Here is a 22,760-nt window from a genome sequence, read left to right as displayed (position 1 = left end):
TTAAAGCTATAGTGCGTAACTTCTACAGGTCCGTAAATGTCTGTTTCACCCAAGCCACTACTAGAGGAGATGACACAATGCTGATTAAGCCAATCGGCTCCTCTAACATCTTGCGGTATTTTTCAATATATATCATTTTTAGTATGCATGTAGACCGGCGACATTCCCGCGCTGGCACACAGGAAATGCTTCCTCACAACAAGAAAGGAGGGGGAAGAAGAGCGGAGAGGTAGAGCGCAGGTAGAAGGAGAAAGCAACATGGCGGAGAATCGGCCGAGACACGGTTCACAAGTGGATCCTACCACAAAGGCAAGTGTTATTCTGTGTACATGGAAGTGCCACCGGCTTATTAGTTGTAATAACGCATTATCCGCTGGGAGGCGACAGAAGTTACGCACTACAGCTTTAAAATAAAACAATTTCCAGTATCCTGTATAACTTTGGACTCGGCGATCCATATATTCATGGTTCTGTATCAAGCACCAACTGAAAAATAAAGCCAACACGGAAGTGCCAAAAAACTGCAGTTCCTTGAATGGCCACTTGAGGCTGGCGCCAGAAGCCAGTCAATCACCCATAGACCCCCATGTTTACATGCCGAAATGAAAACTGTACAGAGGGTGAATTTTTATTTTTTTTAATATTTTTTTATTACTCATCAATGTATATTTAATTAAGACGTGAAGTTACACAATTATGGGCGATCCATTTTAAGCGACAAGCTGTCTGCCAATTGTGTTCTCTGCTTATCAGTCAGATCCACTTACTCCTCCACAGTGCCAGCCTCTTGCCAAACATGGTCGCTTCTGGCTCGAAAAAACAAGAAGGCGACATCTGAAATGCCGAACTCTTCAACATGGCAGCTGAATGAAACCAATGCATGATGTTGCAGTAGCAACATCCATAATTTGGTCCGTAACCAAGTGATTACATCTCCAGCAGGCCAGACCTGCACCCTTCCCTCTTCTCGCCCAACCACTGGCACACACACCATGTATGTACCAAGCATTGCTGTGACTGGCAAAGTAATGGGAGATGATAGACTGGTTCTGCTAATCCAGAACCCCCAACTGTACAAAATCAACAAAACAATGTACATGCAGTGTGTACAGGATTATGGCTGCCTGAGCCACTGATGGCATGATCTTGCATGTGTGTCACATTGTCCTCAAAAAGTTTCTCTGGTGCCCAGTAGCTCAGCAGGTAGAGCAGGCATCCGATGTTCACAGGGCAATGTTCTGGCTGCAGTGGCAGCAGGTTCGATTCCAACCTGTGGCCCTTTGCTGCATGTCAACCCCCCTCTTTCCTTTTCACGCTTAAAACTGTCTCTTTTTTTTTCTTTTTCTTCTTCAATTTAAGTAAATATTCATGGGAGCCTATTCTAATGCGCGGACTCTGTTTTTTCATCTCTTGCATGATCTATTGTTCAGCACCTAGTTTTTTTTTATGTGTGGATGTGCGTGCTTGTGTGAACTGTTTGTCTGTTTACCTGTGACATGGGGTTTACACTGGCACAGTCCAGTGTCCTGGTGACAACTGGGAACTCCTTCTGTTGAGGTGCTGATGATGCCAATGTCACTGCAGTTACAGCGGGTGCAGCCATTTGGATTTGAGGCTTTAAGACCATACCAACCAGGCAAACACTCTTCACACCGTCGACCTGTTACCGCAGCCTTACAAGTACACTGACCTCCCACCTGGTGGTGAGAGACAGAGACGAAGAGAGGGGCAAGAAGGGGAGAGAAAAAGACCAGTTTTAAACTGACTTGAAAATGCTGAAATCATCAAAATTAAAACTGTAAGGGTTTCACTGTCATCAACAAGCTGATGTTTGTGTTGGTGTGTACCTGTGCACACTCCATGCTGTTGTTGACTGTTCCAGCAGTGTTACAGTTGCAAGGCTGACACAAATCAACTGAAGTGGGATCACCTTCCTCCAGCCTGAAAAACCCACTTACACACAGCTCACAGTTCTTACCTGAGAGACAGAAACAGGGTGAGAGAAAGAGAAAGAAAGTCAAAGGAATAGGTAGGAACCACTCAGGATCAAGAGAAATGTTCATGTCAAAGTCCAGGTTTCATCCTTTCAACATTTTCCAGTCCAACATACTTTAATGACAGTTAGGTACCACTTGAAGGCTTATGACATCTGGTCTGTAATTGTTTCAAAGTGCTTTAACATTATGGTTGATCAAGAACCGTAAAACTTTTTTTTTTTTTTTTTTAATAAAATTGCATTCTTATAAAATGTGAAAAAACTACTACCTTACGTTGAGATGATGTGTAAAACATAAATAAAAGCAGAATGCAAAGACTTGCAAATCTTTTTGACCTGTAGTTAATTAAATACAGCACAATAACAAGATATTTCATGTTCAAATTGGTAAATTTGATTGTTTTTGTAAAATATTCACTTATCTGGAATTTGATGCTGGCAACATGTTTCAAAAAAGTTGAGACAGTGGTAGCAAAAGACTGGGAAAGTTGTGGAATGCTAACAACATCCAACAGGTAAAAAGGTAATTGTAATTATTACATAAAACACTCTACCTGTGGTGTTGTGAGTGCAGTTGTCACAGACGCCTCCTCCTCCTCGATAGTGCTCATCTGGCTGGTCATCAGCTCCGACTTCATAATGACAGGAGAGGGCGTGTCCGTGACACTGACAAGGCCGGCAGTTCATAGGCTGGAGTTGGTCACCTGACCTGAATGGCTTGTCATTGTAGAGGGGCACACAACGATGGCACTGTTGAAAACACATACTGTACATTAATACAGACATACATTTCTGTTTTTATACTATACTCTACCACACTGTTTGGATATGATGCCATAACTGTTAATCATATCTCAGAGACAGAGCTTCAATGTAATGTGCACTGCACCGCAACCGACCAATAAATGCTGCCTCTGGTGGGTGATGTAATGGGACCATGTCCGTTTTGATTCAGGAAACAATATGGCAGCCTGCTGGTAACAATCTCAAATTACAGTTAAATGGTAAACTAAAATATGGGTCTTAAAACATCTGAGGTAAGAGATAGGCAGCACAGTAAAAGAATCTTGGTCCATCTTTGATCAGCACGGCTTAGTTTTACTGTTTGATCTCAGCATTTTCAGCCTCTGTTTTCACAATACAGGAAACAGTATGGTACCTGCTTCCTGTCACCAGGGCTGCCCCTGACCAAAATGGGGCCCTAAGCGAAATTTTATTTGGAGGCCCCCATCCCAAATGTATCATAGATACAAAATGACCGTACAACAACTTGCCATTTAACTTGACAACCTTTACTGGCAATAACAAATGTACTGTAGATACAGTAGTTTGGCTGTATGAGTCAAATAAAATAAAAAATTAAAATAAATAAATAAATATTAAATAAAAATAACTTCAAACTGAAATAAATAAATAAACAAATATGAGTCACAAATAGCCATCAATTACTCATCACAAGAAAGTAACTTCCACCACCTCAATCCCCCACCCTTGATTAAACACTGAAAATAAAATAAAAGAGGGAGACAGGTTTTTCCTATTTAATCTTATTTTGTTATATTTCTTCCTCTCCCCTCTCTGGAGGCATCTGATCTCCCTCAACCCTCCGCCTCTCCCACCTTAATTAAACACTGAAAACAGAAATAAAATACAGAGACATTCTTTTCTATTTTCATCTTATTTAGCTATATTTCTCCCTCTCCCCTCTCTGGGAGCATCCGACTTCCCGGCCCCGCACATAACCCCGAGGCTCGGGTCTCCCCCTCCGCGGAGCCCGCCCTCCCTCCCAACCCCGCACACACTCTTGAGGCTCTTTTGGACGACATGTGGACAACTCTTCACCTGCTGCAGCTCTGCAAGTGCCTGCCAGCGCACCCCTCTGATTGTTCAGATGTGGAGTGCTGTCAATCACTGCAGCAACGCATGGGCGGTCAGGTCTGTTCTCTCCTTCCTCGAGCTGATTTTACGCACGCCTCACGGTAGCGCATGTGCGCATCCATTGCGCATATGCGCAAATGTGTCCCCTCGCGCAAAATGTGGCCCTCCATGGAAGATGAGGCCCTACGCACAGCGCGTGTTCTGCGTTTAGGGAGGGGCAGCCCTGCCTGTCACAAATTGTTGTATTTTAGCAAAACAGTGCACTATAATCTGTTTCTGAGGACAGTTTAGGTTAAAAAAAAAAAGGCAATGCAGCGTTTTGGCTTGTATTTGATCAGCACTGCCTAGTTTCAGTGTTTTTAGTTGTCGTTTTGATCGGAGTTTGGTCTGAATTTGAAAGAATGACGGCGGGTCTCTCTCTCCTTCTCAATCCGCTTCTAGACTCTTTGTGTCCATGGTGGCAGTCATATGGAAATGTGGAAGTACAATCTGTAGTTCCAGCAACAGACACAAAGCCAATAGAAATTCACTGGATGACGTATTTGAGCTGAGAGATGAGCACAGAGATCTGGGCACTGGTTAGATGGAGGGAAGTTTACCACAGTTCACATACTACCCACACTGTTATGATACAAAGCTGGTTAGGGGCTTAGGGTTAAGGTTAGGGGGTTAGGGGGTTAGGACACATTATGGACACCATAATAAGCATAACTGTCCCCCATGTTGTTGTTGTTTATTCGCACATACAATATTCACTTTGCACTAAATATGTTCACTTTAATCCATTGCTCACTTTTTATTCACTGCTCATTATTATTATTATTATTATTTATTGCTGTTTCTTGTATTTTTTTGTACTCTTTTTGCATGCCTAGTTTGTTTTACGTTTTTAAATTTTGAAATCTTTAATCTGACTCTTTCCCCTTGACTGCTGTAACACTGGAATTTCTCAATTGTGGGATCAATAAAGGTGTATCTTATCTTATCTTATCTTAAAGGTAAAGTATCCCTTTAAGCAAAGGCATATAAAAAATGTCATTAATCTACAATTGCTACAAATAATTCTGTGTGCATTGAAAAACGGTCCCATGACAAGTACATGCTTGCTTTTATAGAACAAAGAAAGAGAATGAGATAGCCACGTTAAGAAAGACAGACACAGAAAGACAGAGCGGCAAATATAAAGGCAGAAAAATCAGTGGCCCGTGTGAATCTAAATCTAAAGAGAGAGAAGAATAATACACATAACTGAATAGAAAACACAGAGGTATTGTCTGCTATATAATAAAAAGCCAGTACGTTCACACACACAGACACACACGCGCGCACACACAAACTCACACAGACAGCGTAGGGAAATCAGACCGCTAATGAGGAGTGACTTGCAACAGCCAGGGCTCTCACACAGGCCCACTTTCAAGTCAAAATAAACATACCAAGGTGTGTGTAGGGGAGGAGGGGAAAAAAAGTGACATAAAAAATGCATTTTTCTGTAGCAGAGAGCAGCAGAGGCGAGAAGCAGCAAGTACAAGCCCTTTGATTTTGTTCAGCAGTCAGTACAAATTATGGTGGACAAGGGGGGCATCAAATGGCGGGATTAAAAATGTATTAAAAAACACAGGAGTTCCTCCCATGTGTGACACATGCAGACCTGCACTGGGCCCATTATGTATGACACACAGAGGAGGGGGGAAGGCGAAGGGAAGAGAGGGGGAGGGGGAGAGTGAAGATGGAAATAGGGGGAAAAGGCTCCTATTTTGTGTACGAGAGAAAAAGGGGAGGAGGTAGGGAAAAATGCAGGAAACTGATGTGAGCAGAAATGAGGAAAAGAATCCCTTTGTGTTTTAAAGATTAAGACTAGAGGGACAGAAAGACAAGAAACAGACAGAGAAAACAATCCACAAGTGTGTGAGCGAGAGATATGGGATGGAGAATGAGGAAGACAAAGCAAGAGAGAGATCAAAAATAAAATTAACGTTACTATGTGAAGACAACAAAAGGCCCCATGTGTAGCTGCAACACCACACATGGCTCAAGATGAAACATATACAAACACACAAAATGGTATGCAACCATTTAATTATTTTGCTTTTAAAGGTGCCCTGTGGAGTTATGCTTGATGCATTTTGTGTATCTTTGGGGTGAAACAAATTTTTGAGTATATTTCAGTCACTGTAAAACATCTGCAAGCTTCTTCATTGCCTTGCTTTGCCAGCAGCAGGAATGTGTATCACACCACCCGTGTGCATGTGCATCATTTTGTGCATGCACAATACCAATAAAGTGCAGACCCACACATTAAACACTGTTCCATAGTAAGGTTGGACTGTTGTAAACATTTTCAGAGTGGTTCGATTTTTAGGCTAAGCACCAGATTGGACTGATAAACCAATTTTACTACTAGGTGTTGGACTGGACGAAGCAGCTACTACCGAATCAAGCATGACACCTTGTCCTAACAACACGCAACACGCGTCCAACTATCACATCCCATTGTGTAACATTGGAGCTCTCTTTGCACATTGAATCTGTTAATTATGCATCTCTGTTACATCATGAAAACAAACCACATAGATATCAGCTTTGAGCCCGAAATCAGACGGTAGAGGTAAACCCTGGCGATCTCACTCTAGCCAGCTGCCACCTTATACTGGTTTTTGCAGTGACATACCGTAAAAAGGTATCATACAGGTAATTCCTCATTTCAACTTCATGAGTGAGCCATTCCTCGTCCATTCCAGCACTTCCAAAGTGACACAGGAATGAATACAAATAGAGCATCAAAAGTTCAGCTCAAAATGGCGCACCGCTTTGCTCACATCCACTTAGGGCACCTCTTTCACTGGCTTCAAATTCAAAATGTTGCCCTGTTGGCACAGTTAACAGACTAACCCTGCCATGTCTCATCTTCTCCCCAAAAAAAAAAAACACATGAATTTTCAAGTGAACACACACAATATGTGCTGCTCTTTCCCTTACCAACTCTACTGAAATCTTACAGCTTTCATGTTATTGTGCTCGGCTAATAGTCTGTCAGACGCTGGCAGCTTTAATGAACAAACATAATATGGTAATCTGGTGTCATAATGCTTATTACAGTTAGTCATAATAACAAATTTTAGTTCTGACATTTTGCTTTAAATCAAACCTGTTTAAGCTTGTACATTGGACTGGACCAGCAAACCCAGAAAATGACCAAACTCAACAACACAACTGGTGCTCAAAAACTCCACAGAGTATATTTAAGGTTATGTATTGGTTTGGATTTTAGCAATGTCCAAAGTTTGTAAAACAAATAAGATGTTTGAAAGAATTTGGTTCGATCCATATATATCCAATATATTTTTGGTATTTGTTATAAAATGTATTCCTCGTTTTCTGATTCTTAGCTGTCCCACTCTTCTAATTTGATGGCATCTCTAAATTTGATTGCCGCAGTGGCCAAAGATGGTTAAATTAACAAAGAAAATCTTGAAAACAGCAGGGAAAAGGCGACAGTCTGCTCATTTACAAAGAATATTTAAGAAGACAAAAACACATCTCCACCACAAAATGAACAAGATCTAAAAGGTTTGCATATCTGTCAGATTTGTGTGTGTGTGTGTGTGTGTGTGTGTGTGTGTGTGTGTGTGTGTGTGTGTGTGTATGTGTGTCTCCAGAGCGCTGTTCCCTGTTGGGCGATTATTAACAGGATCTAATGAAGCAGCAGGAGATTCTCTGGAGACATGATGTACACACACACATACCAACACACAAACACATGGGACAAAAAGACAAAAAGAAACAAGTGTATAAAATCTACACACACACACACACACACACACACACACAGGAGAGTGTGCCTTGGGACATGTAATTCCACAGGAGTGCTGGGATGTTTGCATGTTTCCGTTTGTTTCGTCTGTCTCCTGCTCGTCTCTCTGTCGTACTGTTTGGCTTCAAATCTGTCTAATGTCAGTAACTTCCCGCCTCCCTGTTTGTCCGTGCTGCTTTTCCCCTTCTGCCCATCTGTCTTTGTGGTTGACTGTACATCTATCTGCGGCTCTGTGCCCCAAAACGTTTCACATATCAAAGGTACTTTTCTTTCTGCACTTCGAACAGAAAGCTCTCACTACATCTCACTCTTCAACTCACCCGCTGGGGATGAGTTGAAGAGCGAGATGTAGTGAGTTTCTCCTCTCCCATATCTCCCTTCCCTTTTCATTCCTCTTTCGTCTTCTCTACCTCTGTGCCTCCTCGTTCTTCCCACCCTTCCTTCCTCTTCTATCTCCTCTCTTTCTGAAAAACAAATCACTCTGTACATCTCTCCGGGCTTCCCTCCTCTCCCCTTCCTCACTCGCTTCCCCCTGTCTCTACCGTCCCCCAACTGCTTGTTCTCATAGCCACGGTGAGTATGTGAGCAGGAAATATTACCATACCAAATGAAAGGGAGCGGATTTTTTCCTCCTTCTCTTTTCTTTTCATTCAACATTGCGTTACCTTCCCTCTCTCCCAGCCTGCTAATTAGTCGAGGGACTGGTGTTTGGGAGTTAAAAGAAAACTGCACACGTTCATTCTCTTCTTCATACAAAAGGTTTTGATGGTGCTCCATCATCTGCTCACAGTAGCAGCAGCAAAAAAGGACAGTACATACTATAGATTGAGAGTACATGGTGTTCATTCTACTGCTTTTATCTTTCTGCAAATGGCCAGTCCTCTGTAACATTATAATGTAGCTAAGAAGAACATTAAATACTGAGTTATTCAGTTTGTTCTGCTGACGACATGACACCTCTGTCAGTGCTTAATCGACAGTCTGACTCTTAACTCTTTAAACATTACAAACACCCGACCATGTTGTGACAAATTGTAATGCAACAGATTAAAACAAGTGAGAGCTACAGACATGTTTTTTTCTTTATGCTCTACTTCATTTCTAAATAAAACTTTAGACTAGATTTCAGTCAAAAGTAAATCACAAGTTCTATTCATTGTAAACATTTTACCAAATATTTCTTTGCAAGTCTGATTCAATGCATAAAAATCATAAATGTGTGTGTGTGTGTGTGTGTGTGTGTGTGTGTGTGTGTGTGTGTGTGCGCCATGTTGCACAGAAAAGGATAACATCTTATTTTCACTCTGAATGTTTGGACAAAACCTGCTGAGTGAGGAGCCTACTCTAATGGATATGTGGACATTCAGATGGCCTGTCACAAGCATCTGTGTGTGTGCGTGTGTGTGTGTGTGTGTGTGTGTGTGTACTTGTGTGTGTTAATCTGCTGGGGCAACTCATCTTATCCTAAATGCCATGACCAATTTCACGCTCTCACTGGAAAGGTCGTGCCACTGGCGTGTGTGTGTGAGTGTGTGTGTGTTTCTGTGTGTGTGAGCGGGTTTGTGTGCACACGCCCATGTTATGTGTATCTGGATTTAACCCTGTTAACCCCAGCATAGGTGAAAATCTGCTGCTGAGGCAGACTTTAGCAACAGAGATCCTGGACAACGCTACTTAACGTCACGAGCCATCAATATCTCTCTCTCTCACACTCACACACACACACGCACACACACAAACACACACAAAGATGGATACACAAAGAAAACACACACAAACTGTGCCCTTTAGAATTAATACACACCAAACAAAAATACTCAAGATAACCTACACAAGCACATGCACACACACTCTAATTTTCACACAATTTGTTAAATGATGTCAAGCACACAAGCAAATCATTATGAACAACATTGAATCCCCCAAAAATGCTCTTCTGACCCATCAAATGACAACGACATTGTGCAACAGAAAATAGAGCGCGTGACGTGCTGTACAATACAATATATGATATAGCTTTCAGACATGACTGAATCCATCAGCTGTGGAGAGACGTACAGAGACAGAGTGACAGAATGAGAGATCAACTCTGACACAGAGTGCACATAAAAAAGAATCAAAAGAAAGAGTGAGAAAGTGGGAGAGTGCGTGTGCACTTGTGTGCATGTGTGTTTAAGTGTGTGAGGGGGAGAGTTTAAGTGTGTGTCTTCCAAGGCCCCCGTTGATCATCTTGACACATGTCTGAGCATTTCTGTCACTTTAATGTCACTGTGGAAATTCTGCAGATTAGTACAACATCCGTCATGGTGCTAGGCCGATCCAAGTCAACAGAACACATGCAATATTAAACGCTAATATTCCCCACAGCCTTTTATGCTCCAATATTACAGAGACAGAAGAAAGGTCCTGAATATTCACTCAGAGAGATGACATGGACAGGTTTGGGAGAAAAGTGCACACGGGCACACACGCGTGCGCATGGACACACAAAAAGGATTCACACACATATTGCACACACTCCTTTACACACTGTCTCTCACAAAAGCATAGCTCGTGTAGAGATTAATTTACATAAAACCACACACACAAATTTATCCATATTGCTTATTTCTGTTGCATCTCTAACACAAAAGGCTGCAGTGTACATACAGGTGAAAGGAGAAGAAACAGATCGGGAGGACGGAAAGACATGAGACAGTAAGAAAAATAGAGGAACGAGAGGGATTAAACATGAGAAACAGAGTCAAACAGGAATGAATTAAATACTTAGAAAGCGAGGCAATAAAGAGTGAGAGGGGGTAGAGAAAACGGCTGAGTGAAATGAAGCGAAAGACAAACAGAGAGAGAAAGAGAGCTGATTAGAGATGCATGCTGAGGGAATGTCATTGTTCTAGTCGATTTGAGACATTATTTAAACTGAGACCCGGGAGAGAAAGACAGAGTATGAGAGAGAGAGAGAGAGATCCACAAAAGGAAGAGGATGGAGGTGGGACAGGGACCTAGAGAGAGGAAAGAGGAAAAGTGGTGTATGAAAAGAGAAACAGAGAGGGTGAGAGAGAAATGAAGAAAGGAGCAGGGAGATTCTTTGTGCATTAGTCTAGAAGATGGCATAAATTTGACAATGCTCAGTTATTTGTGTGTGTGTGTGTGTGTGTGTGTGTGTGTGTGTGTGTGTGTGTGTGTGTGTGTGTGTAAAAAGCGGCCTCTATGATAACTTTTATTTTAGTCTGGAGTTCATATAAGACAAAAACTATTAAATGCAATGGTGTGCGTAGGAGGATGTTTGTTATTTGAGTTTGAGAGTATGCAAGACAAGAGACTGAACAGCTGCTGGTTGACAGCTGTACTTCTCCACTGATGTCCTTTGTCGCCTCTGTCTAAAACACACACACACACACACACACACACACACACACACACACACACACACACTAATACACAGACACGGGTGTATGAATGATATATAAGTGGTGAATAATGCAGGCTGTCCTGTGCTACAGTGAGGTGGAGCAGTCATACTGAACTTTTCACTGCTGACCGACTAGAGGCTTTGTTAGGGTGATGCTTACTATTACCTGGCAGCTTGTATTAGCTTTGTTGCGAGCAAAGGCCTGGTCCTGAGGTGGTGTCAACATCAAACTAAGACTGAACTCAAATTGTAAGCACACATCCTGCAGAACACTTGCTATAGGATCATACTTTTGATTTCACTGGGGGGGAACTGTAAACCATTATGCACTGGGAGCTGGTTGTTCCGAATTCCACTTATTTACACAGACATCAAACACGAATAAATGGCCTTTTTTCCTCTACAGTTGTACCATTTTGTGAACACAAAAACAATCCACAACTAATTTCACAGCTAGCATTCAGACAGCACAGTTACAGTCACATCAAATTTAAATGGATCTTTCCTTCCTGCCACAAAGTCAGCCAATGTAAAAGAAACTCAAGACTATTAGACTAGATTAGAGTTTTAGATTAGAGAAGTGACCTAGTTATTTACAACTTTAACAGCATACTCTGTATCGCCTCACTTAGCGGCCTGACCACATTGATAGCTGTCGCTTCATCAGTTTCTCAGAATAAAACTAGACAAAAAGGAAAAAATAAATGAAGAGTAGGGGGTCCGAATAAACGTGCTGCGTGTGTGTTTGTAATTTATTAGAGAAGTCCTCTTTATGTTGTCAAAAAGTAAACTGCTTAATGAAGACCATGAGGAGATTCTCCCCAGGGGAACTCCTCTGCGCTCAGTGTGTGTGTGTGTATATGTGTGTGTGTGTCTGTGTTTATATGCTTTAACTTGAAATAAGGTAAGTAAATATCTGGGTCTAATACTGCTATTGGTAATTAGGAATAAAAATCCCCAGAGAAAGTGAACCTGTGTAATACATTTGTGTTTAAATAGTTTAAATATTACCGTCACAACACATATGATAAAACATATAAAACACAGGCCCAGGGTGTGTGAGGTCCACTGCCACACACACAGATGGGGTTAACATTATAAACAGGTTTTTGGGACAACATTTGTTACTTACATTGTTTCCCTCTGTGTGGCTCTCAGGCAGACACAGACAGCGGTAGGGAGTCACACTGGTATCACAGTGGTCTGCATGGCCGTGACACTCACATCTGGCCAGGTGACAGAGAGAAGAAGAGAAAAATAAACATACTGGGAGGACCACAAACTGCACTGTACAAATTTTATAATTAAAATGTCACATTTCTGATAACAATAGAAAACAAAAACAAATCAAACGAAAAGGTGAGCAGCAAACATGAAAAAAGCTCCCCCTCCTTCAGAGTTTCTGTAGCCACCTCCTCCTCCATCTCTCGTCCACGGAGCAGCAGTAGTGCCATTAGGATGTTCCTATTCAACATTTATAAATGCCATCCTGAGAATTATCAGAGCAACATAACAGGTAGCAGACAGCCCTGTCTCTCTCACGCACACACACATTCCTACATTACCAACAGTGGACTGTGGTGATTAATGTAAACGAAAAGAAGCAATCTTACTGCTGACCCCCTTTTTCCTGCCTTCTAGGTACTGTAGTCCTTCATTTGAACACTGTGTTGAAACTTTGTATTTTATGCAAAAAGATAATAAAAACTAAGTGCGAGGAGACAGGTATCTTCAATATGTAGCCTGTAGCATATAGTCTGAAAGCCTGCCTGGGGGTGAAAGTAATTCAAACTATGGAGGAATGTGGGGAAAAAAATCACCAGAGGGTCTCTGACTTGATTTTCACATGATTTAAAGCATGACCAAAGTGGACCTCCAAAATGTCCCCTGTTGCCTCGCCAGTCCACTGAAGGTGAATGCATAACAATGCTGAGGTCCTCTGTTGAATAGGTACACATGTGTGCGCACACGCGCACACGCACACACACACACACACACACACACACACACACACACACACACACACGCTTAAACGCTTTGGAAAAGTCATTTAATTATTCATTCAGATATTCAGTTGCTTTCTCCCTTTCATTCTTCCCTCTGTGTATCCTTTCACCACTTCATATCACTTTCAGTTACAAGCCTACTGGATTAAATTAAATCTGAAGCATGTAAGTAGTAAAGATTTTCTCTATTTCTAATCAAATTAAGTCTTTTTGTGCAATATTTCTAATTTGTGGTAGCCTACAAGTCTTATGGCCGAAATACAGGGGACATAGATGCAGTGCAACATGTCTGCTGCAATATGCCTAAAGCAGAGCGTGTTCATTGTACTCAACTGAAGCTGCTACACTGACCATGGAAGCTGCGCTGGCCCGTGTGGGCATCGCACAGCTCTTCTCTTTTTAGGTGGCTGGTCCATTTTTTTCTCAGCGCATGGCTCAATGGCCTTCCAACAAGTACAAACTACTTCAAACTGTGTAAAACCAAGGACAATCTGTTTAAAAATGATTAAAATGAATAGCTCATTGTATCGGGGCTACACGATGCAGCAAAGCAACATTGTGTGTTTTTACATTTCATATTAAAATAAATCAATCAAGGCACCCTGTTGTTAAAATAATGCTGTTAATTAATACAGCAAGCCTACACGTTTCAAACTCTCCATAACCAACTGCATTATCACATCATACAGCAAAACTCAATACACACACAGTGACGCTGCAGCAACCACAGGCTACAAAGATGGATTCTATGCAGCAGGTAAAAAACCCTGCTCCGCCCTGCCTTTGTAACGTGTTGCATCTGTGCCCCATGGATTTTGGCTGTTAGCTTTATTGCCTTTCAGATCTAGAAATGACTTTAATTAACCAAGGCTAACCAAAAAAAAAGAAGAATTTATCCACCTCACATACTTATTGAATTAATCTGGTAAAATTATGTAAAAATAGAAACTGAATTTGCATTTTGCAAAGAAAGAAAGACATTTTTACTATGTAAGAAAAACTGTAAGAAAAAGCCTTAAATATATATAAACAACAGCACATTAGCTGTGATAGCCACCACATATAACCAAAAAACGAAAAGGGCACCACAAACAAGACCTCAAACTTTGTCAGTACAGAAGTATGGCAGTAAGGAGAAGGGTGTCTCTTGGCCAAAAGTATAGTTCCCAATCCATTCTTTTACAGAAGAAAAACTTTTTATCATTTAGCACCCTGTTTACACTTACATTAGGTACAATATCTATCTAACCATCCAATTGCTGTTTATATGTGCAATAAGTAACAAGAAGTTCAGTAAAGAAATGCCAGCAATATGTTTAAGATTTGTCACTAAGCAGTATGTACTGTTATCATAAAAAAAGATCTGAGCCTTAACTATCAAAAAAAAATGCTTACATTGTAATATTTAACAGACAGTTGCATAAAAAAAGTCACTTCTGTGCTATAATACCATTAAGTCATGTAATGGAAAAGGGACTTTGTTCTAATATGTAGGACAAACAATGCTCACAAGTGCAGACATAAACAAAGACACATACTCAGGTTATGAGTGCTCTCTCTCTCTCTCTCTCGCCAACATGCCTATTTACATGCTTTATAAAGAATGAAGAGAGAAGAGACAGAGAGATGGAAGAAGAAGAATGAAAGAGAGAGGGGAGACGGGGAGGGATGAAGAATGCACAGATGAGATTTCAGCAGCTCTAAATCTCTGTTTCTCCTACTTCACTGTAACAAGCTACTAATTAAAACAGCTTAGAGGGAGGGGGAGTGAGAGAAAGAGTTAGAGATGATTGCCTCCTGCATAATCCTATAATTACCACAGTCATAAAAAACAGTCACTCTGTCAGTCTAATGAAGAGATGTGTTCACAATTACTCTCAGAAAGCTCTGCTGATACTCAACAGTCTGTGTCAAAATATTTTTCTAGATGCCGAACTGTGCTATCACATTTCAACAAATCAACTCTGGAGAGATCTTCAAGTGTTTCTTTCTACCAATTATGCCACTTCAGTAAAATTTTGACAAGTGACAGAACTGACTGTTAACTAACAAATTGGAGTTATGCTACATATGGTTGTTCCTCTACATTAATTGGTGAAACTGTAATTGTAGAAATATGTAAAGACATTTAATCATGCCAGAATATCAGGTTATAAATACTGAATAAAACCTATTTCAAGATGTAAAAGCTATATTTAGCTATATTTGAGGTACGAATGTCAGTTTCACTTAATTTTGCTTTCAGTAGCCCTACATCCATTAACCAGTACCTAACAGATTAAAATAGACTATGAAACACCAAATGACATTAAGTATATGAGGCCTTCCCTTTGAGTCTGGTGCTCCATTCACTCAGCGTATGCTTTAGCATGCAATTCAAAGCGCTATCCTTCAAAGGTGGTGAAATCTGCACTAGCTAGCTTTCACCCAACCTAGGGAGGGCAGTAGGCACTATGTTTAAGCATGTTAACACAGTTAGCCTGCCGTCTGTCTCCCACCAGATCTGGGTTGCATGCAGTGCAGTAAACTGAAAAGTGGCTAAATTAATCTATAAAGTGACATGCATAACCGGCAAAAAATATACTTGACTGTTAACCTATTACCTGTTAACCACTGACATACCTAATTTGAGGTATGAGAACTAATTTCTACCTCTCAGTGTGCAATTCAAGTTCTTAAAGACACACCACAGATTTATATGTCCAGGTAAAATAATCTGTCACCATCAACAACTTTCAGAAACACGAGTTACTTGTATTTGTAAGTCCTCACCTGCCACTGATGGTGATCTCATTGATAGCATAGTATCTGTGTCGCTGGTTCACCCCGGCTGCTCTGGTGTGGGACTGTCCCCTCAGGTGGATCCTGACCTGGGTGGCGTGTGCCATCTTCTGCAGGGCAGGAGTGTTGTAGAAGTCATTATAGCCTGGCCTCAGGTTTGGCTCTGGGGTTAGCAGGCTGAATATGACGTTACCTCCTGAGAAGGGCACATCGCTGGAACATAGGAAACACACATCAAACCTACCGTGTGCATGTGTGTGTCTAGGTCAAATCTCTTTAAAAACACAACACAAATCTAAGGGATCGGTATTGAGAGTTATGAGAGTGGACTGGCTCTCGTAACGATAGGGATTTTAAGAAACCCTGCATCAAGGCTGATAAGACTTGAAAGAATGACTACTTGGAATCTTGTATAAAGTTAAACTGTGGAAAAATACTGCAATTGATGCAATATCTATTTATGCATATAAGGGTACTTATATGATCACACAACAGCACTCCTGGAGCAGTTCCGTAATTGACTGGTATGAAAACACCTAAAATGACTGAGGCGTGCTTGAATTTATCTTGCCAGACACTCCCGAAGCCTCAGAGGAGCCAGTGTCTCTTGCGGGATTAAATAAATCTTGAGAGATAAAAAAAAACATAAATCTTGCAAGATCAAAGACAGTGCTGTTTTTGATATAATTATCAACCACTAATGTCACAGAGTGTGTTATTATGTTGCCAGTGTGAGGTTCAATTGCTCTCATGCCAATTTAACTAATACGTGTTACAGTGCCAGGGAAGGTTGTATGTGATATCATCTGTCAGTCAAGTGAAAAATAAGCAATGACTACATAATCTGTGATCTATTCATACCTGTTCTATCTAGTGCCAACCAAGGCCTTGATACAAGCAGCTATGCCAAGATTGAGTGTGTGAGACTGTGTGTGTATGTTCAGACTATGTTCCAAGGCCAGTGCTCTATCTGGTGCCAATCGAGAGTCTGTTACCGGTCATGTGCCAAGGCAGCACTGTAGGTGGTTAGCTTTATAAACCCTGTCACTGTGAGAGCACCAGTGTGTGTGTGTGTGTGTGTGTGTGTGTGTGTGTGTGTGTGTGTGTGTGTTAACCGTATATGTGTGTAATGAGTATATGTTGATTTCTTTTGAACACACTAACACACAGATGTGTGCATGCATAAATGTGCATTTATATGTATTTGAATGTGTTCACATACGTCTTTATTTAGTCTTGCCAGTAATTTCTGTGCAATCTCCTCTGCCTTTACGAGGCCATGGCCACCCAACAGCATACAGCAAGAACAGACTGCTTATGGAGTTTATTTTCAGTTTATTTTTATATAGATGACTTATGGCAGTGTCAAATAGGTTGATCAAATTGTGGCCAGCGATGTCTTTATCTTCATCTGACTGATGACACAGTAAATGACGAGAGCTTATTTTAAAACAGTGCTGAGTATCCTGCTAGTCACTAAACACATTTGTCCTCCCTGATTCCCAAAGAAATATTGATACTATCAAAGGAAAATATGATAGGGGCGTCGGTGGCTTAGTGGATAGAGCAGGCACCCCATGTACAAGGCTGCTACAGCCTCCAGCCTGTGGCCCTTTGCCGCATATCACCCCCTCTCTCTCTCCCCTCTTCACGCTCAGCTGTCCTGTCAATTAAAGGCAAAAATGCCCCCCCAAAAAAACCCTTAAAAAAAGGATAATGTGATATTGTCCAGTTGTTATCTAGTCAAAAATACTGACGTTTCATGAACCTATTTTAAAGTGACAGTTAGGATTTTTTTTAGGTGGGTTCATCTGAGGTCCATAGTCAGTGTATTGCCCATAGTGGATGTTGGTCGTCACGCACCCAGTTTGAAGAAGCAGACAGGAGGACTTTCATGGAAGTGGACAGGGGGCGGCGGCAAAACATATTATAGACACCTAAAAAAAGTCCCATCAATAAAAAGTTTCATTGTAGGCTGTATGGAAAATATTTTTGCTGCTTTACCATGCCATCCCAGGGTCAGGAAGCTGCTATCTATGCTCTTTTTAAAATCATTAACATACATTAACAAAAGCAGTAATTTTAGCTAGCAGAACACAGGAGTTGATGTTCTACGGCAGCCTTTACCAGTTAGTTAAGTTGTGTTATTGTGTGACTTTGATAAATCCGTATTAACCTTTAAAAAAAACCACAAAAACAAACTAACTAGGGTGATATTGATTAATCAACGATTGATTAATCTGTTGTTAAGAATTTGATCAAACTGGAAATTTAATCGATCAATCCATAGGCTATGCAATCCTGTCACAATATATCCAATATATTGCCGTGATCTTTGACTAAGGAAAAAATGTATTTGGTATTGTTTGGTATAAGCAAAGTTTACATGTATGTTTTAAATCACAATTAATCGATTAATTGATCATTCATTTTACCAATACTCGATTAAGGAAAGTGCTTACAATTTGCAACCCTAAAACCAACCGGTCGAGGCAGTGGCAGACCTCATACAAATCCAAACCATCCCTTCAAGCTTGGCAGTTATATGTAGTTTTTCAGTATCTGAAGCATTTTTAACGGGTCTGGAACTCTAAGCGGCAAGAGGAACTTTTCACACCACAACCAAGACTTCACCTTGTATTAAAGTGTAAAGTTTTGTGGTTCAAATTATGTATACTGTAAACTAAAAAAATCAGCATACAATTTTTTTTTTAGAATCTTTTTTCAGTTAGGTCAATAAAACTGACTATATTTTACGCCCACTCACTCATTCACATGCGGTACCTACCTGGGCAGCTGCAGACAGTTGACTGAGTCCGGTCTCAATAAAGGCCCGTTGTTCTGCATTTCAAACACACTGCAGTTTCTGGCCATATATTGCCAGTTTAACCAGGGCTGTTCTGTGGTGGTGCCATTATCAAGCTCTGTGAAGTCAAGCCTCCGTCTTTGGAACAGGACTGACTCAGGCAAGAGCCCGCCAAACTGTACTATAACGTAGAATATCTAGAGGAGAGAGGGGTAAAGGTTAGCATGAACAGAACCAGATTTGCAATACAGATACACCTGTTCAATGTACAATACAAAATGACAGACATGTGATAAATGTTACCATTGTGTTGTTCAGTTTTTGTTGATGGTGTCAAACACATCTGTTCACCTCCATGGTGATATATATAGATATGATACTAATTTGTAGTGGTGTAGACAAAACATTAAAAACATATTGGTCAGTTACTGTGCATTGATACAAATCACATTTTAATGAGCTAAAATTATAATTCAGGGTTTCCACTAAAAACAGACAGCCGTCGCATAACACACAGACACAAGTGGTTTCCCCTTAAACCATGTGCGTGTCTGTGTGTAGGTGTGGGTATGTGTGTTAAGTGTTATCTGCCCCTCTACAGTGTGGGCTGGGACACTGGGTTACACAGCAGGGAGCACATTAAGCCACCACTACTGCGCAAACTCACACACACACACACACACACACACACACACACACACACACACACACACACACACACACACACACATCCCGAACTTCAGAAAGTGTCTTTTATCTGGGGACTTGAGTTGAGCTACCACGTCAGGACAGCTCCCAAAATCCTGCCCACACTCACATACACACTTCAGAGAGAAAAGGGACGAGTCTTTTGACAGCCCCAGTGTTGACAACGCCCAAATCCAGCAATACATCTCTCTCCCTCTGCCCCCCCATCTGTGTCTCACTGCAGTGCTTAGAAAGAGGATGAAACTACTGTCCAGTGCACATACAGGTCGAAGCAGATAGATACAGTACAGGTTTGTATTGTAGCATTTCAATTGTACGCTCCACAGTTATAGACTGTAGTTGACTGTCCAGCCCAAAGTAGCTAAAGATGAATGAGCAGGTAAGGAGGCTGACACACCATTTAAACAACACAATGAGCTCGAATAACCCACATTTGCTGTCAAGTGTTGACATAAAAATGTCGAAATGAATTATTATCACAACAATACTGTAATTCCATTGTGCCCTCTAAACTTTAAACTCTGCTACATACGACCTCACATGTATTTTCACATAATTGCATATATATCTAATAATCAGACCAAATAAAGACTAGACACTTTGCATGTATCCCCATATCAATACTGAAAGTAAATATTGCTGTGACCACTTAAAATAAACAGTTTTGTTTCACAGTATATTTAAAGTGACTGGAAATAATTCTGTTTTGTAGTGACATGTACATGGTGAAAGCTATACAAGCAGCCTGAATGAGTCAGTGGCGTCAAATGGGCACTGACTCATTCTGCATAACACACAGGATTGGTGTGTGAAACTGGTGTTCAACATTGTTCAAACACATGTCAACAGAATATACTTTGTTGATTACTAAGATCAAAGCCAAGGCCTGACAACTACAGGATAGTATCTTTACTCGTCCACTCTACCAGCCGATGGCACTTTCAGGATAATAGTACCCTTATCCACAGAGTACAAATGGGTTGTGTTGGCAATTCATGACCTTTTTGGCCTTACCAACTCAGGCAGCCAAAGGAGCTGCATGTGTCAAAAGAATAAGGCCATGTCACAAAAGCACTGTTTTAGGATTCAGCCTTCTACTCTCGGTTTCCAGTAAACATGGACAGTAAACACAGACAACCCAGACAAAGGTCTGGATATACAGATGAAATACTATGTGTTTATGAACATACACTTGCTAAGAGTCAAAAATAAGGGTGAGAACTGAGGATGCTGTGATGCAAAACTGCCTGTACAAGTACTGGTAGCTGAACTTCTTTTCTGTCTCTTGGTTGACCAGCTTGGGGATCCATTTGCAAATGTTAACATGGATAGTGCAACAACACTGTTTGCTTTTTGTGATTTCATCTTTAAACTGACATCACAAGGTGGTGGACTGATTTAATGATAAATTCAGGTAACTAAGTCAGTTCAGTGACCACATATCAACCCAACAGAAAAAGTGATACTACAAGAATCTTAGACATCTTTTCAACCACTACTGTACTGAAAAGTGGTAAAAAAAATTATGGAACAGTCATTTAAACTGAAATTTAAGACCTAGAACCTAAAGACCAGCTACCTGCCTGTCTATCATTATTATGGATTAATGTGTGTACGTGCTTATAGGTGCATGTGTATGATTAGATGTATTACCTGGTATTGTCCATTCACTAAGTCCACAGTAATGGTGACTCCTTCATCCAGTTCCTCTGTAGTCATGATCTTAGAGAGCCATGTGGTGCCCATGTCCCGATCATTGATATAACTGAGTGGATGGGCATTAAGGTTGAGTCTTAAGACTCTGTCATTGGTGGTGTCCTCAACACCGTTGGGAATGCAGTATCTGGTAACAATGAAATTTTAAGTTTACAATACAATGTAAGTGTTCAATAGAGGAAGCTTTAGAGAGCCACTGAGAAATAACGAAAGGCAGGCTCATCAAGATACAAAAATATTTACACTAATGAAAGGTTTAAATATACAGTTCGCTATCATAAATACATAAGAAGTGGTGATACTGTACCTCTCAACTAAAGGGTGTACTCTGGGGTGACTGGGAGGACAGCGACACTCTGACTGGGTATGTAGCTCAGGCAGGACCCCGGAGTAAACCTCTACTATTTCCCTGTTAAAACAAGAAACAGCAAACAAAATCTAACTATAATACAACACTGAAGCAAAATATAACATATATAATATATCATATGGCATAAAGTTAGACATTGCATAGCTATGTTTTACAAAAAAGTAACATCTTAAAAAACATTTGCAACACCAAATGAAAAAAACACAAGCACCCCCCCAAATTGAGAAGGACTCTTAATTGTGGTTAGGATTTTAAGGATGAAAAATATGACAGTGACCAAACAACTCTATGATAACTTACATTTTGGGATACAATCCTAAGGCATCTGTTGACATGCCTTGGACTGAACATTTAGTACAAAGTGGAAAATCAAAGGCACAATTTAAAAACTCAATCTTTCATTTTGTCTTATCCAAATCTTGATGAGGGAAACTTGTAAGCTCCAAGTCCTCACTGTGTGCAGTACATCACTTGTAAGCAAAACACTAATTGCCTTGTATTGAATTCTCAGGAAAATCCTCTGGAAGCAGTATGGATCTTAAGATGCAACGATTAGCCTTCCCCTGCTTTCCTCCAGCCATCTTTCCCTTTATCGCTCCATTCGGCTCCTCTTCCCTTGTTGCTTTAATCTATAAAGTAGCCCTGTCTATTTCTTCTCATTTCTATCCTTCCTCCCTTTATTCAATCTACCTATCTATAGCTTCCCCTCGTTTTCCTGTGTCAATCACAGCTCCCTTCCTTCTTCCTTCTAACCTTTTCTTTCACAACACTCATTTCCTTTGTTGCTTCTTCAATTCTTCCCTCTGTCTCTCCCCACGGCTGCTCATTACCTGTCCCTCTGCCACACTCTATCCAACTCACCTGTTGGTCAGAGTGGCTGGATAAAATCTAAAGTCCTGCATCCGCCCAATGAACTGATAAGACCCTGGAGAGATGAAAAGAGAGGAGAAAAGAACATAAAGAAGGTGTTAATGGGTTTGTACTGAAGGCAGTGAGTGAGAGGATTTCACAGTGTTTAGTAGATTATCTTATCAGTTTCTTGATAGCAGCTAAGTGAGGCTGCCCACAGCTGCTTATAATGGCCAAGTTCATGATACAAAGCCAAACAGGATCGGCCACAGTCTACATTTGCTTCCACTGGAGAGCAGGGGGGCTTATAAGGACAAATTCATTAGCTTGGTTTTGAGGCAAGGGCCAAAACGGGTCTGTCTAGGGATAACCAAGTATTACCCAAATCCAGTGCTGCACAGGGCTTACTTACTAGTGTGTTTCCTCA

The 22,760-nt window shown here is 40.9% G+C and overlaps 1 protein-coding gene across 1 annotated transcript in view; it reads right to left on the bottom strand.

The window, feature by feature from the left end:
* Nucleotides 1–22,760, bottom strand: part of ush2a (Usher syndrome 2A (autosomal recessive, mild)) — a 286,437-nt gene that overhangs the window by 223,309 nt on the left and 40,368 nt on the right. Inside the window, exons 7-15 of the mRNA XM_049604025.1 lie at nucleotides 22,346–22,409; nucleotides 21,422–21,523; nucleotides 21,052–21,241; nucleotides 18,673–18,887; nucleotides 15,876–16,097; nucleotides 12,230–12,323; nucleotides 2,551–2,746; nucleotides 1,848–1,978; nucleotides 1,490–1,697 (exon numbers count right to left, since the gene is read on the bottom strand). Coding sequence (XP_049459982.1) covers nucleotides 1,490–1,697; nucleotides 1,848–1,978; nucleotides 2,551–2,746; nucleotides 12,230–12,323; nucleotides 15,876–16,097; nucleotides 18,673–18,887; nucleotides 21,052–21,241; nucleotides 21,422–21,523; nucleotides 22,346–22,409 — 1,422 coding nt within the window. The remainder of the gene's footprint in view (nucleotides 1–1,489; nucleotides 1,698–1,847; nucleotides 1,979–2,550; nucleotides 2,747–12,229; nucleotides 12,324–15,875; nucleotides 16,098–18,672; nucleotides 18,888–21,051; nucleotides 21,242–21,421; nucleotides 21,524–22,345; nucleotides 22,410–22,760) is intronic.

The sequence above is a fragment of the Epinephelus fuscoguttatus genome, linkage group LG2 (assembly GCF_011397635.1).
Source record: "Epinephelus fuscoguttatus linkage group LG2, E.fuscoguttatus.final_Chr_v1".
NCBI lineage: Eukaryota > Metazoa > Chordata > Actinopteri > Perciformes > Serranidae > Epinephelus > Epinephelus fuscoguttatus.
Note: the sequence above shows the minus strand (reverse complement) of the source record. Positions and strands in the feature narration are given on the sequence as shown.